General features: G+C 41.5%; 1 protein-coding gene and 1 long non-coding RNA gene across 2 annotated transcripts in view; one reads left to right on the forward strand and one right to left on the reverse strand.

Annotated features, from left to right (window-relative positions):
- Positions 1–15,035, forward strand: part of LOC146407209 (uncharacterized) — a 266,633-nt gene that overhangs the window by 214,512 nt on the left and 37,086 nt on the right. The gene's annotated exons all lie outside the window — the stretch shown is intronic.
- Positions 6,068–8,598, reverse strand: LOC100525381 (olfactory receptor 1L4-like). Its single transcript, XM_085012537.1, has one exon. The coding sequence runs from the start codon at positions 8,506–8,508 to the stop codon at positions 7,579–7,581; it is 930 nt and encodes a 309-aa protein (XP_084868663.1). The 5' UTR covers positions 8,509–8,598; the 3' UTR covers positions 6,068–7,578.

The raw sequence follows: 15,035 nt of genomic DNA on the forward strand, positions 1-15,035 counted from the left end.
GAATATTTCTATATTTCCTTTTTTTTTCTCACCTTAAAAATGGGGAAAATAAAATGTCATCTCTAGAAGTTTATTGTTAAGTTGCAAGAAGATCACATATTTGCAAAGTATTTGAGATCTACCATGTGCTATGCAAATGTTGCTTAGACCACTACTAATTGTTCTTTTTTGTCTTTTGTACCCAACTGAAGAGAGCTTAAAAATAGTAGGTGCAATCTAGAGGAAGCCAGAAGAGGTTAAGGGGTCTAGTGTTTTTAGCGGTGGATGCTTAAGTGGTCACTGGAAGGAGTGTGAGTGCTAAGCTGACAGTGACAAAAGACCAACAGGGTGCACACCTAGGACAAAACTGGTCTTTCTTGGAAAACAAAGTGTTAATTCATTAGGAGTTCCCATCGTGGCTCAGCAGTAATGAACTCAACTAGTATCTATGAGAACTCGGATTTGATCCCTGGCCTCACTCATTGAATTGAGGATCCAGCGTTGGCATGACCTACGTTATAGGTTGAAGATGAGACTCAGATCTGGTGTTGCTGTGGCTCTGGCATAGGCTGGACACTATAGCTCCAATTTGAACCCTAGCCTGGGAACTTCCATATGCCATTGGTGTGGCCCTAAAAAACAATAAATATATAAGTAAAATTAATTAGTTAGTTGCAAAAAATAGAAATGATAGCCAAAACCAATTTCCTCTTGAAAAACCTTAGACCCAAATACATTTAAAGTGAATTCTTATTTATTTATTTATTTTGCTTTTTAGGGCTACACCTGCAGCATATGGAGGTTCCCCGGCTAAGGGTCTAATGGAGCTACAGCTACAGGTCTACACCACAACCACAGCCACAACAATGCCAGATCGAGCCATGTCTGCCACCCACACCACAGTTCACAACAATGCCGATCCTTAACTCAGTGAGGCCAGGGAACAAACCTGCAACCTCATGGTTCCTAGTCAGATTTGTTTCCACTGTGCCATCACAGGAACTCTGATTTAAGGTGAATTCTATAAAACATTGAAGAATATTTCATGACCCATCAACCCTGTTCCTAGATGGATGTCCCAGAGAAATGTCCATCCAGGTTAATAAAGGCTTGGGCATGATGGTGTTTTGTCATACTCATTTGCAGTCATGGGGAATTTGTGGCCATCTAAGTATCCATCACTGGGATGGTAAATGGACAGAAGCTCACCAAGGGTACCATTCAGCTGTGTAGAAGCAAATGATAAAGTATTTTTTTGTTTTTTGTTTTTGTTTTTATGGCCACACCTGGGGCATATGGAAGTTCCCAGGGCAGGGGTTGAATAGGAGCTTCAGCAGCCTGTGACCTATGCCACAACCACAACAACACTGGATCTGAGCCGAATCTGTGACTTACACTGCAGCTTGTGGTAATTCTAGACCCTTAACCCATGGAGCAATGCCAGGGATTGAACCAGCATCCTTACAGAGATGGTGTTGTGTCCGTATCCCACCAAGCCACAATGGGAGCTCCCTGACTAGAAGGATTGATGGCAACATTGTTAGACTTTAAAACCATGATCTGAATGCAAAGGAAAGAAAAGCAATAAGTTCTGTAACATAAGAAGATGTATACAAATTAAAAACGCAACAAAGTGGTGATCATCACAGTGTGTACACATATCAAAACATCACATTATACAACTTAAAGTATTTAGAAATTCAACAAATCAACAAGCATGTCCATACACAGTTAAACATTAAGCATATTAGAATGGAGGAAGGCAACAGGAGTGGGGAGGGGGGGTATAAAAATACATACACGAGTGAGGAAGCCAACAAAATTAAAAAGGGCCCTAGTGTTGGCAATATGTTATGAAGTGAGGTGTGTGGTTAATTCAATCCTTTGCCTCTGAACTCTGTGAATAAGAGAAAGAACTTCAAGGCTTAAACAACTCAGGGGATTTCTCTCCTTCTAGTTCTCACAGCATGAAGCCATCCGGAAATACAGATGTTATGCCATTGAAATTTACTGAAATATTGCTAGTAAGAGAGGGCATGGTCACCTAAATGTGTCCCTTGGTTCTTTGTAATAAAAATTGGATTTTTTCTATATATTGGAATGAAATGCAAGAGCCAAGGATTCTAAGCCTGGCAGTATCAGTATCTTCTGTTAGCTGCCTTTATTCTGTACAGTGATGTTGGCTATGCTTTTCTTTGATGACTTAATTTAATGATTTACAATTCACTCAAGACATTTTCACTGAGTGACAACCAAGGGGCTCAGAAGAAATAGGAAAACCATTCCGATGTTTGAAAACAGGGACATGTGCCCAGGCTTATCATCTCAGTGAAATTTCCCATTTCTTCCAGGTCTGACCTAAAAGGACTTGGAATTAAATCATCCCACCTGAGCTGTGGTCTCCTTTTTAAGCTACTGGCTGGCATGGCTCAAGCTCCCTGTGTGATGGTCATGTATTTCCTTTTATCTTGTAAATTATTGGGGGACATTTGTAAACTCAAAGGTTGTTGGAGATGGAAGTGATCTTAAGCATTTATCCATGTGATAGATTTCCACAGCATGCTTCCTTGGGGGGACTCAGAGACCAGCCCAGGAGAGGTTGGGATCCTGAAGGGAATACTCAATGGTTGGGACTCTAGATCCCTTTCTTGTTAATCAGAGCAATTCTGCTATCTAGTGTTTTACATATTATATTACTTGAAGAAATATTATGAAGATATAGTTGAAAACAGCATATCTTGAATCTCAGCAGAGAGTGATTTACCCAATACAACAATCTCCCCATATCACGTCCATATGTCAGCTCAGGGCATGTTGTTTGGAAGATATTCAGAGGTTGGTGTGAGGCTGGAGCATCTGGAGCCTTCCACAGTAGGCCTGGCTTTGGGGATGACCAGGGGTGAGGCTGGGGCAACAGAAGCTGGGTCCCATCTGACAGTGTTGGGGCAGTTACATCTGTCTCATCCCCAGAGCGGAGCCTCCTTCCTAGGGGTCTTACTCTCCAGGGATAAATTCTTCCTGTGTTATGTAAATGGGGAGGGGGAAACAGAAGTGTGGAGAGGGCATTGGAAGTTTGTAGTCTCTGCTATGCTGAGCCTTATGATTCACACTTATAAAAAGCAGATGTTATGCAAAATGCTTTCTCAGTTTCTAATACTCCAGAATTCGTAGGACTTGGGCATAGTGATGGGGTGGGAGATGATGGCTACTTACTCAGAAAAGGGCTGGTGACCCCTGGGGTGGCCATCAGAATGTCCAAGCATCTCCTCCATAGCTTCATTGGCCTTGGTGATGAGGGGAGGAACGTGAGGCTGGGGACGTAGGTATAGCTCTCATGTTGAGTGAAGGAAGAAAGGTTCTAGGCTTGGTATGGGAGCTGTGCATGTGATACCCCCTGAGAGCTGTGCATGTGATTGTCATCTCAGAGGCTGCTCTCTTGCCCTTTAGAGAAGAAATCTTTCAGAGTAGCCCAAGTCTGTCTCTCATCCGCAGGAACCATCACTGGCCTCTGCAGATTCACTTGAATGATGAGGAAGAGTAGGGATCTGGAAGGAGGTGGTTACCCTTCATGTAACCTCTCCCCAAGGAGGCACTCTCTTTCCATCTACCATCTCCAGGGGGCTCATTAAGAAGGAAACTTGGGAGAAGAGTAAAGGCAATTGAAACTCAAGGTTCCATGGTGACAAGTTTCTTTGAATCTGATAATTAGTGGCTTATTGTGATGTTGAAAAAGGTTGTTATAGGTAATGAGAGAAGCCCTAGACCTGCAGCCATCCCTGGTCTCTTGGGGGATGAGGTACCATGGAAATTGTCCCAAGAATGAATATTCCTGGGTTCTGTTTAGCCGATTAGTTGTGATGTGGGTCAAACTATTAGCCCATTTGTATTTTAGGATTGTCATTTATAACATGGGTTTTTTAGTACTTGTGTATCAGAGTGGGTTGCCTAGAAGATAAATTAAGCTCAAGAAAGAGAATATGTTCATTTAATAATAATAACAATTTTTGAACAATTACATGGCATTTTATATACAGCTCTTCAAGTGCAGTGTCCTGATCTTTACAGATGAGGCAAATGAGGTTCAGTAAATAACTTGCCCAAAGTCACATAGTTAGGAAGTACTGCAGATAAGCTCAAATTCATGGTTGTCCTGCTCCTGAAGTCCACACTTTGTCTGCTCTGTTATGCAGAAACTTCACCTAGGAATGTCATGGATAGCTCCATCCGATTCTCTCCTCCAAGGTGCTAGCCCACCTTTTACATCTATAAATTTAGTCACCACCCCCCATTCTTGTAGTGCTTATCACACTGGCTCTCTATTGGTCACAGAGCTCAATGAGATAGGGCCGTATCTTATTTTTAGTTCATGGACGCACCCCCCCACCCCGCCCAATATGTAATGCAGAGTCTGGCTCACAGTGAACATTCAAAACCATTTGTTAAATAAATAAACAACATACACAATATTTTTTCTTGAAAATGTTTTGAAGATTTTAAAAAGTAATTCTAAGCTGGATTAGTTCTTGTTGCTATGCTACCAACATGGTATTTCTAAGTGTTTTAAGACTCAAAATAAAGGAATGCCTTAATGCCCAGAAATAGCAAAAACTTAAAAGACATTCCTACCATCACTGATATAAGTCATCCACTGCATCAATCAGCTTCTTAGAATGAGGAAGTCAGAAACTACCCTGAGAGAGATTTTTTTCCTCTAATCATGTTGCTTCTTTGATTAAAATCTTCAATTCATTGATTCACTCAATACTGTGTTAGATGCTATACACCAGAAACCAATAAGAGTGAGTCCCTATTCTTACAGTCTAGTGGGGGAGAGATATGTAACCATGTAGTTACACTAGGGAGTGGTCCATCTTCCTGCTATGTAGCACTGGGAACTATGTCTAGTCACTTATGAGGGAACATGATAATATGAGAAAAATGAATGTATACAGGTGTGTGTAACTGGGTCACCATGATGTACAGTAGAAAAAAAAAGGAAAAAAACAAAAACAAAAACACTGAGTCCATCCCAATAAAACGAGCAGCTGTACAGGGGAAAAAAAAGAATGTGTAAGGAGTCTTGATTGTACAGAATAGCAAGCATTGGATTGATGCTTGTGTGAGACTAGGAGGTTATGAGTGGGTTGAGAAAACCATTTCAAGTAGAAATTACTTGAGCTGATTATTGAAATCATAAGTAAAAGATGGCCTGTGACTCAAGCGGGAGAACATTTAAGGCAGAAGGACAGTCTTGTGGTTAGGCATGTTCGGTCTGTCAATAGATCTGTCTGGGGATTTATAAATAGACAAATATGATTCAAGCTGAGAGTGAATATATTGGAGTGACCAGAGAAAGACTGGAATATTAGCCTTGCTACATTTATTGAAAATGATTCCAACTCCTCAGCTTGCCATTCATAGGTTTGTGTGGACTAGCCCTATTCCTGTATTTAAACATCTATGAGGACTTCCTGAGGCTAGAGACATCCTTGTATTCTTGCTGTCTGTAACATCTGACTGCCATGTGAATTTTGATGTGCCATTCATCACTTATCTACAGAGCCTCTCTCTCTTTGATTGCTGAGTCTGTCCTTCCTCTCACATGAAGTCTTACCATATTTGCTTACCAATTTGCTCACCTTTAGATTTGATTCATTTGGTACCTCCTTGGATTCGTGTAGTTATGGCTTCTCTCCACAGTCACATGGAGATTCCCTCCCCACAAGGTATGCTGTTACCTATGCTACTGCCTCATCTCTCCTGAGAGATCACCAGCTTGGGGTGGGGGAAGGGTCCATCAGAGTGGGATGAAGCAGACACTGCAGATTGGGGCACCCAAGACTCAATCAAGTCATCATTCTCCTTGTTGGCCTATAGAATGAATACAGGCTGTACAAATTATAATCAGACTTTCAGCTACTGTTTCAGCTGGAGGAGGCCATTTGCCTTAGTCTCAGGCAATGAGAAGATGTAAACATAAGTCATGTGTTACTGTCTCTTCTTGTCCCAACCTCCCCCCACCCTTTTTTGCCACATTCATGGTATATGGAAGTTTCAGGGATTGAATCCAATATGAGGCTGCAACCTTCCCAAAGTCATTCTTCTGAGTCAGTATAAATTAGAATACCTGATAAAGGATTAAAAAATTTAGTTAATAAATGCTTAACTGTCCGTTAGACTCTAGACATGTCTACCATCCTGCTAAGCAAATGAGCTGTAAACCAGGTGAGTGACAGTTCAAAGGGAGACTAGAGCAGCTTGTCCTGCAAAGCACAAAGGATAATGTTTTCAATGGTTGAGGAGCTCAGTCTCCACTTTGACAAGAGAACAAGATTAGGACAATTCCAGACACATGAACAAGTCCCAGTGCTGCTAAATATGGATAGGCGAGTCTGGACAGAAGTCAGCTTTCCACCACAGGAGGTAGACCAAGTGTCTTAGTCTGATGGCAAAACAGGTATCTCATGAGTTTTCACTGATGGCCTGGAAAGACCAAAAAGGCTGAGTAAGGGAGAAGGGAGCCAGTCAGGAAGAGGGCCCTCTAAGCCTGTCTTCAAGCTGGGACACTGGTCTTCTCCTGTCTTTGGACTCAGACTCAAACTGGAACTCTACCATTGTCTCTCTGACTTGCCAATGGCAGATCTTGGGACTGATCATCTTCCATAATCGTATAAGTCAGTTCCTTATTTCATATCTAGGTGTCTGTATTCTTGTGGTTTTGTTTCTCCACAGAACCTAGACTAATACAGAGTTCAGGCAGAGTGCAGATAGCATCTATGCACAGGACAGCCAGGTATAAGATGATAGAGCCTGAACAAAGCCGGAGGGTTTCCAAGATGAGGACAACCTGCTGTGAGATGTTGGATTCCATGTAGAGTGAGCAAGAGGTCTTCCCCGGAGCAGGGAGGCCAGTGGGAGGAGTTCAGGTAGAGACAGGTGTCACTATGAGGAGCTAACCCAGGATGGGGAATCAGAGGTTAAATATGGTAAGAAGGTTGCCCATACCTGAGAGGGACACCACATTACATGAGAAGGACATCTGTGTGAAGTTGGTCCTAGAGAGGGGAGTCAGATCTCCAAATGGGCAAGGAGTAAATTGGCACGTACTATCAGTGTCTGGTAGGCTGAAGCTGGCATCCACGTGGGGAAGCCAGATTTTAAAGAAATGACTGACTCTAGGACTGGAGCAGAGAAAGTACAAGTCTGGAACAATATTTTTGTCTTTTTAGGGTGGTACCCACGGCATAGAGAGGTTCCCTGGCTAGGCAGGGCGAATTTGAGCTGTAGCTGCCAGGCTGTGGCACACCCACAGAGTGAGGCCAGGGATCAAACCCACATCCTAATGGATGCTAATTGGGTTCACTAACCACTGAGCTATGGCAGGAACTTCTGGAACATCTTGATGGGATAGGAGATAAGAAAGTGCTCAAAGAATGGTAAGAACATATCGAAAGGACACAGGTGTACTAACTTATAACTCACTGACTAAGAAAATATAATTTGATACCAAGATAGGTAAATGAATGGATGGGAAGACATTTGATGAAGGATGAGATGCTCATGTTATTTCAGACTACTTCCCCATAAAGTCTTTATTGCTTATTCTTTTCTCCCGGCCAGCTTCCTCAAGGCGTGTTTCATGTCCTTGTTCCTAAGGCTATAGATAAAAGGGTTCAGCATGGGGATTACCACAGTATAAATGACAGTGACCACACGGTCCTTTGTCACTGAGTAGGTGGATGAGGGGCGGATGTACACTGAAATGGCTGTCCCATAGTACAGTGTCACAACTGTGAGGTGGGATCCACAGGTGGAGAAGACCTTGAACCTGCCTCTCCCAGAAGGGACCCGCAGAACAGCACGGGTGATACACACATAAGAGACAATGATGAAGAGGAAGGGGCTCATGATCACAAAGGAGCCCTCTGTGAAGGCCAAGAGCTCATTGACAGAGGTGTCAGAGCAGGAGAGCATCAGCAGTGGCTGGACATCACAGAAGAAGTGGTGGATGATGTTGGGCCCACAGAAGGAGAGGCGGGCCATGAGGATGGTGTGGGTGAGCGAGTGGAGGTGGGACACCAGCCAGGATGTGATCACTAGCAGGAGACAGCGCCTGGGGTTCATGGTTGTGGTGTAATGCAGTGGGTTGCAGATGGCCACATAGCGGTCAATGGCCATGGCAGCCAGGAGGAAGCTGTCAGTGATTGCACAGGTCACAAAGAAATACATCTGTGTGAGGCACTGGGCAAAGGGGACATTCTTGCCCTTGCTCAGTATGTTTGCAAGCATCCTTGGCACAATGACATTTGTAAAGCAGATGTCCACGAAAGAAAGGTTGGAGAGGAAGAAGTACATGGGGGTGTGGAGGTGAGCATCCCCCCAGATGGCTGCAATGATGACCGAGTTGCCAGCCATGTTGACCAGGTACATGGCCAGGAAGCTGGCAAAGAGCCACACCTGCTTTCGGGGGTCACTGGTCAGTCCCAGAAGGAGGAATTCAGTGATGTGAGTCTCGTTTCCTCTTGTCATTGCTGAGAAGGGATCCAGTACTGCCGAGTAGGTCACTGCTGTGGCTTGGATTCAGTCTCTGGCCCAGGAACTTCCATATGCTGGGAGTGCGGCCATAAAAAAAAATAATAAAAAAAAAAGCAGTTAGGGTCATCATAATATGCACGCAAATCAGTTAGTAATTTAGGTGGCACAGAATGAGCTTCTGATAAATGTCAACTTTAATTATTTCTGCTCTTTAACAACATTAATTAATAGGTTTGTGTATATAAACCTCAGGAAACTGGCACAAAATAGGTGTTCAAAAGGTACCTGAAGAAATGTGTATAGACCTGAATAATCTCAGAGCCAGAAGAAAACTCAGAGATCATCCTTTCCAAACCATCACCCAGAGCAGGAACCCTAGAATAGCCTTGACAGTGGTCTCCTGGCTTGAATACATCTAGAGACAGAGAACTCACTGCCTTCTAACTTCATGGAATCATAAGGAGATACATCTGTATTTTTGGTGTTAAAGCCATCAGTCAATAACTCTAAACCTCACACTTCTAATAGCCTTCTTTTTTTGTTTTTTAATATTTTAAAAATTATTGTTGATTTACAACACTGTGCCAATTTCTGCTGTGCAGCAAAGTGACCTAGTCATATATACATTCTTTTTCTTCTATTATCTTCCATCATGGTCTCTCCCAAGAGATGAGATATAGTTCTCTTCAGTTATAACAAATGACCACAATTTTGCTTTTCTCCTTCCTATGGAATTATTGATTTGTTAAAAATTAATCAAGCACTTCCTGAGTGCCAGCAGTCACTAGAGGTCCTGGGACACAGAGGTGAGGAGACACCAAGTCAGTCTACAGATGTTTAAGGATGATGATTACATATTCCTGAGCCTCCACTTTTCCATGTCATCTGTCTCCTGTGTTCACTGACACCTGTCCCCCTGCCCCCAGAACAGAGGTTCAAATATTCCCACATCTCTTGTCCCATTCTTCCTCTCACCCATGGTTGACACTCCTGTGTGATGGACATGTCACTAGTGAGACATAGTGTGAACAGTAAGCCTTAGGAGTCCCAGAATTCTTCCTTTTTATCCAGAAAAATTCTGCTTTCATGTGTCTTACAGATTTTGTTTTAAAGGATAATTTTTAAGACAAGCTTTCAGTGCTAAAGAAAATTTCCAAACCTAAATTCTGACCTAAATGATGTGTTTCCTGAGGCCCAGTTGAGGCCTCACAGAGGAGATTTTGGAGGACATTCTGGGATGACAGAAGCTGGGCTTTTACCCCTCAGCATCCTCAAGCAACACTCTTCCTATGAAAGGGTCAGTCCCTTTGGAGCTTCACCCACTCAGAGCCAATGCTCCCTCACTTTTGTGAATGGAGAAGGGAAAGAAGGTGTGTGGAGGAGCTTGAAGCCCTCAGATAAATACAGGAGGCAGAGCGGGAAGGATGATATAACCCCTTTTGTAGTCCAACCATGGCATTTACATGCTGCATGTAATTGGACCATTAGTTTTCCTTCTCGGTAAGAATGAATGTATCAGATAGGAAGGTTTGAAAGTTTCTAACACTCCAGGTTAGAAATACTCTAAATATAGAGTTGAGGATACCAGCTACTTACTCAGGTAAGTGTTGGTGACTGCCAGGGTCACCTTCTCAGCCTTATTGTCCTGGTGTCTAGAGGAGTATTGGAGGGCTTGGGGTGTAGAGGGAATGTTCAGAGCAGGCCAAGAAAAGGAAAAAGCCCGATTCCAGAGGTAGGTGTGAATACCTGCAATATTGAGTGCCTGTGCTTGTTGCTTCAGCCTAGAAATAAGGTTATCAATTCCCGAAGTGGACACTTTTCTTCTCCTTCCTGAGAGGTGACCCTTCCACGTAGCCCCTGGCACTGGAATCATGATCCATCCATTCATCCCCAACTATCCACCACCTGCCACCTTCAGGCTCCATCAGGTGTTGATAGATTGGGTAGGGGCTTGGAAGTACCTGATTGTCCTGCATGTGACTTCACTCCAAGGAGACAGGAAGCCTCCCCAGGTACAAACCCCAGGGAACCCATTAAACACCTTGCTTGGGGAGAAGTAGAGACCTCTCCACAGAGACAGTTTCCTGGTGGTGTAGAGGTTAGGATTTGGTACTTTCACCACTGTGGCCCAGGCCCAGTCCCTAATCTGGGAACTGAGACCTCTCTGTAGAGACCAAGGAAACCCAGGCTATCATAGCATTGGTTTTCTTAGCATCCCAGATAATTAGTCCTTTTTAGTTTAGTGATTTTTAAGGAGACAGAGGCAAATGCATACACAGAGCCTGGGGCTTCTCCCAAGACGTGGGGGAGAATGTAGAGGGTCAAGAGAAGAGTCCAGGTCTTCACATAAAAGTTCTTTGGTGAAACTTAAAAAATGTTATTTGTTGATTAGTTGGTGCTCATATAGCCACACCTATCAATTCATCCATTAAAACTAATTTAAAAAAACTACCCCTGACATAAATTTTACCATTTTAACCATTTTCAAATGTATAGTTCAGTGGCCTTAAGTACATTGATAGACACTTAAGTTTTCCATATCTCGGCTTGGAGAAGAGTACTGCAATATTCCATTGTATATGGCGGAGATGATGGGGGCAGCAGAGAGGGACTCAAGTGGCTGGCATCAGGAAGTGCAAACACATGTGGGGCAAAATTTAGTGAAATTTGCAGGGGGTCTTGATGGCTGTGCCAGCCATGGATTTCTTCAGCAGAGAGAGCTGCTGGGGTCACTGGCAGAGCAGGTCCCTGGGAACTGTGGTCTCTCTTACTGCATGGCTGTTCTGCAAGCCTCGATTTTCCTTCTTTCTTCCTAGAAATCTCTATATGTCTCAGCTTTGCAGATCTCTAGGTTGGATGAAGCTGGATCCTCAGCTTGTGTCCCCAAAGGCTAGGGAAGCTAGTTACTCACTTACAACTCTTCCATATCCTGAGAGGGGAATGCTTTCCCGCTGGTTTGTTCCCCTTGGCACCAAGCAGTGCCAGACTATTGTATGGGCTTATGCAGGCAAAATGAAGCTGTTTGTCCTTCCCTTTTGGTGCTTTTATTCTCAAGGTTTTTGTTTGTTTTGTCATTGTGTTGTTGAAGTCTCTCTCTCCGTCCCTCCCTCTCTCTCTCTCTCTCTCTCTTCTCTCTCTCTCTCTCTCTCTCTCTCTCTCTCTCTCTCTCTCTCTCTCTCTCTCTCTCTCTCTCTCTCTTTTTAGCTGCACCCATGGCACATGAAAGTTCCCAGTTCAGGGATCAAACCCATGCCACAGCAGCTTCAGTGTCAATGCCAGATCCTTAACCCGCTGAGCTGCAGGAGAACTCCTGAAGTCTCTTAAGTAGACTCGGGAGCTCTCTAAGAGCTGTTTTTGTTGGTGGAGAGCTGTCTAGTTGCTCATCTTTGTGGATGAGGGGTAGATGCTGGGATCTGCTCCTCCACCATCTTGGTGACGTCACTCCATTTACTATTAGTTCCACAGGTAAATATGTGCTTTCTATTTGTCACCTGTTCTTAAGTTGCTGTCTGTTGAGTCATCTTTATTTCTGAAACTTGTGTTGTATTAGGTTCCTCAGAAGAACTTGAATAGTGAAAGAGGTTTTCATACTGAAAGTAATTTTGATGGGATATGAAACCTTAGCTCATATATTCTTTCTTATCTCAATTTGTGTTTGTGTAATTAGCTCTTGTTTCATAAGATTTTCAAATATAGGGTCTTTCACTTTCTGAGCTATCTGGTTCTTTCCCTCTTTTCTACTTTTATTTAGACCTTCTTTTTTTCCCTCTTGTATTATTATTTTTTAAAAATTGTGGTTAAAACTTATGTTTACCAAAGGGGAAATGTGATGGGGGGTTAAAGGCAGTGGGTATTGATATACACATACTACTATATATAAATAGATGGGGAACAAGGGCCTACTGTATAGCACAGGGAAAGTTACTCTATGGGAAAAGAATAACCTATATGGGAAGAGAATCTGAAAAGGAATGGATATATGTATAATTGATTTACCGTGCTCTATGCCTGAACTTAATACAACTTTGTAAGGCAACTACATTCCAATAAAATTTTAAAAAATTGTGGTTAGAAAACATGTAACATAAGATCTATCTTCTTACATATATTCAATTTCAGGGTACAGTATTAATGGTAAGCACAATCATTGTACAGCAAGTGTCTAGAACTTTTTTCATGTTATATGACAAATTCTTTACCAACTGAACAGCAATACCTCATTGCCCCTCCTCTCAGCCCCCAAGGACGAACATTCTACTTTCTGTTTCTATGAATGTGCCTGTTTCATCTACTTCACATTAATGAAGTCATACAATTTTTGTCCTTCTGCCACTGGCTTATTTCACTTAGGATGGCGTCTTTGATATCTATCATGGTGTCATATATTACAGAATTTCCTTGTTTTTTAATGGCTGAGTAGTATTTCTTTGTAGATATACACCATATTGACTTTACCCATTCATTAATGGATAATTAGGTTGTCTGCCTATGGTGGACATTGTGAAAAATGCTGCATGAACATGGGCTTACAAATATATCCTTGAGATTCTGATTTCAGTTCTTTTTGGACTAATACCCAGGAGTTGGATTGTTGGATAATGTGGTAGTTCTGTTTTTAATACTTTGAGGAAACTGCATCCTGTTTTCCATAGGGGCTGTATCATTTTGCAATCCTATCAATATTGTAAAAGTGTTCCAATTTCTACACATCCTCATCAATGCTTGTTATTTGTTTTGTTTTGCTTTGTTTATTGATAATGATCATTCTAACAGTTGTGAAGTGTTACCTCATTTTTATTTTGATTTGCATTTCCCTTATTGATTACCTACTTTGAGTGTCTTTTCACATACTCATTGGCCATTTGTATGTCTTCTTCAGAGAAATGTCTGTTCAAGTCCTTTGCCCATTTATAAATTCAGATTACTTGGGCACTTTTTTGCTATGGAGTTGTAGGAGTTCCTTATATCTTTTGCAGATTAACATCATATCATGCATTTTTCCTCGCAAATAATTTCTCCTATCCCCTAAAGCCTTATTCACGCTGTTGTTTCATTTTCTTTGTAGAAATTTTTTTAGTTTGAGGTGTTCCCACTTGTCTGTTTTTGGTTTTGCTGTCTGTGCTTTTGGTGTCATATCAAGGGCTAACATCAAAGAACTTTTCTTCCAAGATTTATATTTTAGGTCAAATATGTAAATCTTTATCAATTTTAAAATGATTTTTGTAAATCATTTAAAATAAAGGTCCAAATTAATTCCTTTGCACACGGATATCCATTTTTCTCAACACCATTTATTGATGAGACTCTACTATCTTCATTGCATATTCTTTTTTCTTTTTATTTATTTATTTATTTATTTATTTATTTATTGACCATGGCTATAAATGTTCATGGGCCAGGGATCAAACCTGCACCATAGGAGTAATATGAGCCACATCAGTGACAATGCTGGATCCTTAACTGGCTGCACCACCAGGGAATGCTTGATTATATTTCTTGATGCCTTTGAAAATTAGTTGTTGAGAGAGTTTCCATCATAGCTCAGTGCTAACAAACCCAGCTAGTATCCATGGGGGTATGAGTTCAATCCCTGGCCTTGCTCAGTGGGTTAATGATCTGGCATTGCTATGGCTGTGGTGTAGGCTGGCAGCTATAGCTCTGATTTGACCCCTATCCGGGGAAATATGCCACAGGTGTGGCCCTAAAAGATGAAAAAAAGAAAGAAAATTATTTGATGGTATGTATTTGGTTTTATATCTGAGTTCTCTGTTTTGTTCTATTTGTCTTTATGCCAATACCATACTATTTTGATTACTGTGGCTTTGTAGTATATTTGCAATACATGGGGTATGACACCTCCAGCTTTGGTTTTTATTCTTAAGATTGTTTTTGACACTTTGGGTCCTTTATAATTCTATGTGAATTTTAGGAATTATCTATTTCTTTTAAAAAGACAGTTGGGCTTTAAGGCTTTTATAGAAATTACATTGAATCTGTGGACCACTTTGTACATTATGGACATTTTAATAATGCATGATCTTCCTATTCATGAAGTCTTTCCATGTATTTGGGTCTTACTTAATTTCTTTTATCCAACATTTTTGTTTTACAATGGATAAGTTTTACCTCCTTGGTTAAGTTTATTCCTAAGTAATTTTGATGCTACTGATGGGATTGTGTTTTTAAATTTACTTTTAAGATTGTTCATTTTTAATGTACAGAATCACAAGTGCTTCCTTAACCCACTACAGTCTTGTTTGTTTTACATTCCTCCATTGAAACCTCATTGCCAATGTCACCTTGTCATTAAAGTCTCATTACCTAAAACCTCATTACCAATGTTATCCTTGTCATTAAAGCTGATGGACAATCTTCTAGTCTTATTTTGCTTAAACTTTTACCGTATTTTGATGAGGATTAATAGCCATTGCCTCTTTAAACTTATTCTATTCTAGGCTTATATATCTACTTCTTTTCAGTCCTCTGGATACTACCTCCTCTATCAGCCTCTTCAATGTCAG

This window comes from Sus scrofa, chromosome 1, assembly GCF_054392235.1.
Source record: "Sus scrofa isolate SSC_HxYL_T2T_F1_AM1 chromosome 1, Sscrofa_HxYL_maternal_Yorkshire_Landrace_v2.0, whole genome shotgun sequence".
Taxonomy (NCBI): domain Eukaryota; kingdom Metazoa; phylum Chordata; class Mammalia; order Artiodactyla; family Suidae; genus Sus; species Sus scrofa.

Bases quoted from the DNA above. Each gene is read 5' to 3' on its own strand.
- LOC100525381 (XM_085012537.1), bottom strand. From the start codon at position 8,508: ATGACAAGAGGAAACGAGACTCACATCACTGAATTCCTCCTTCTGGGA.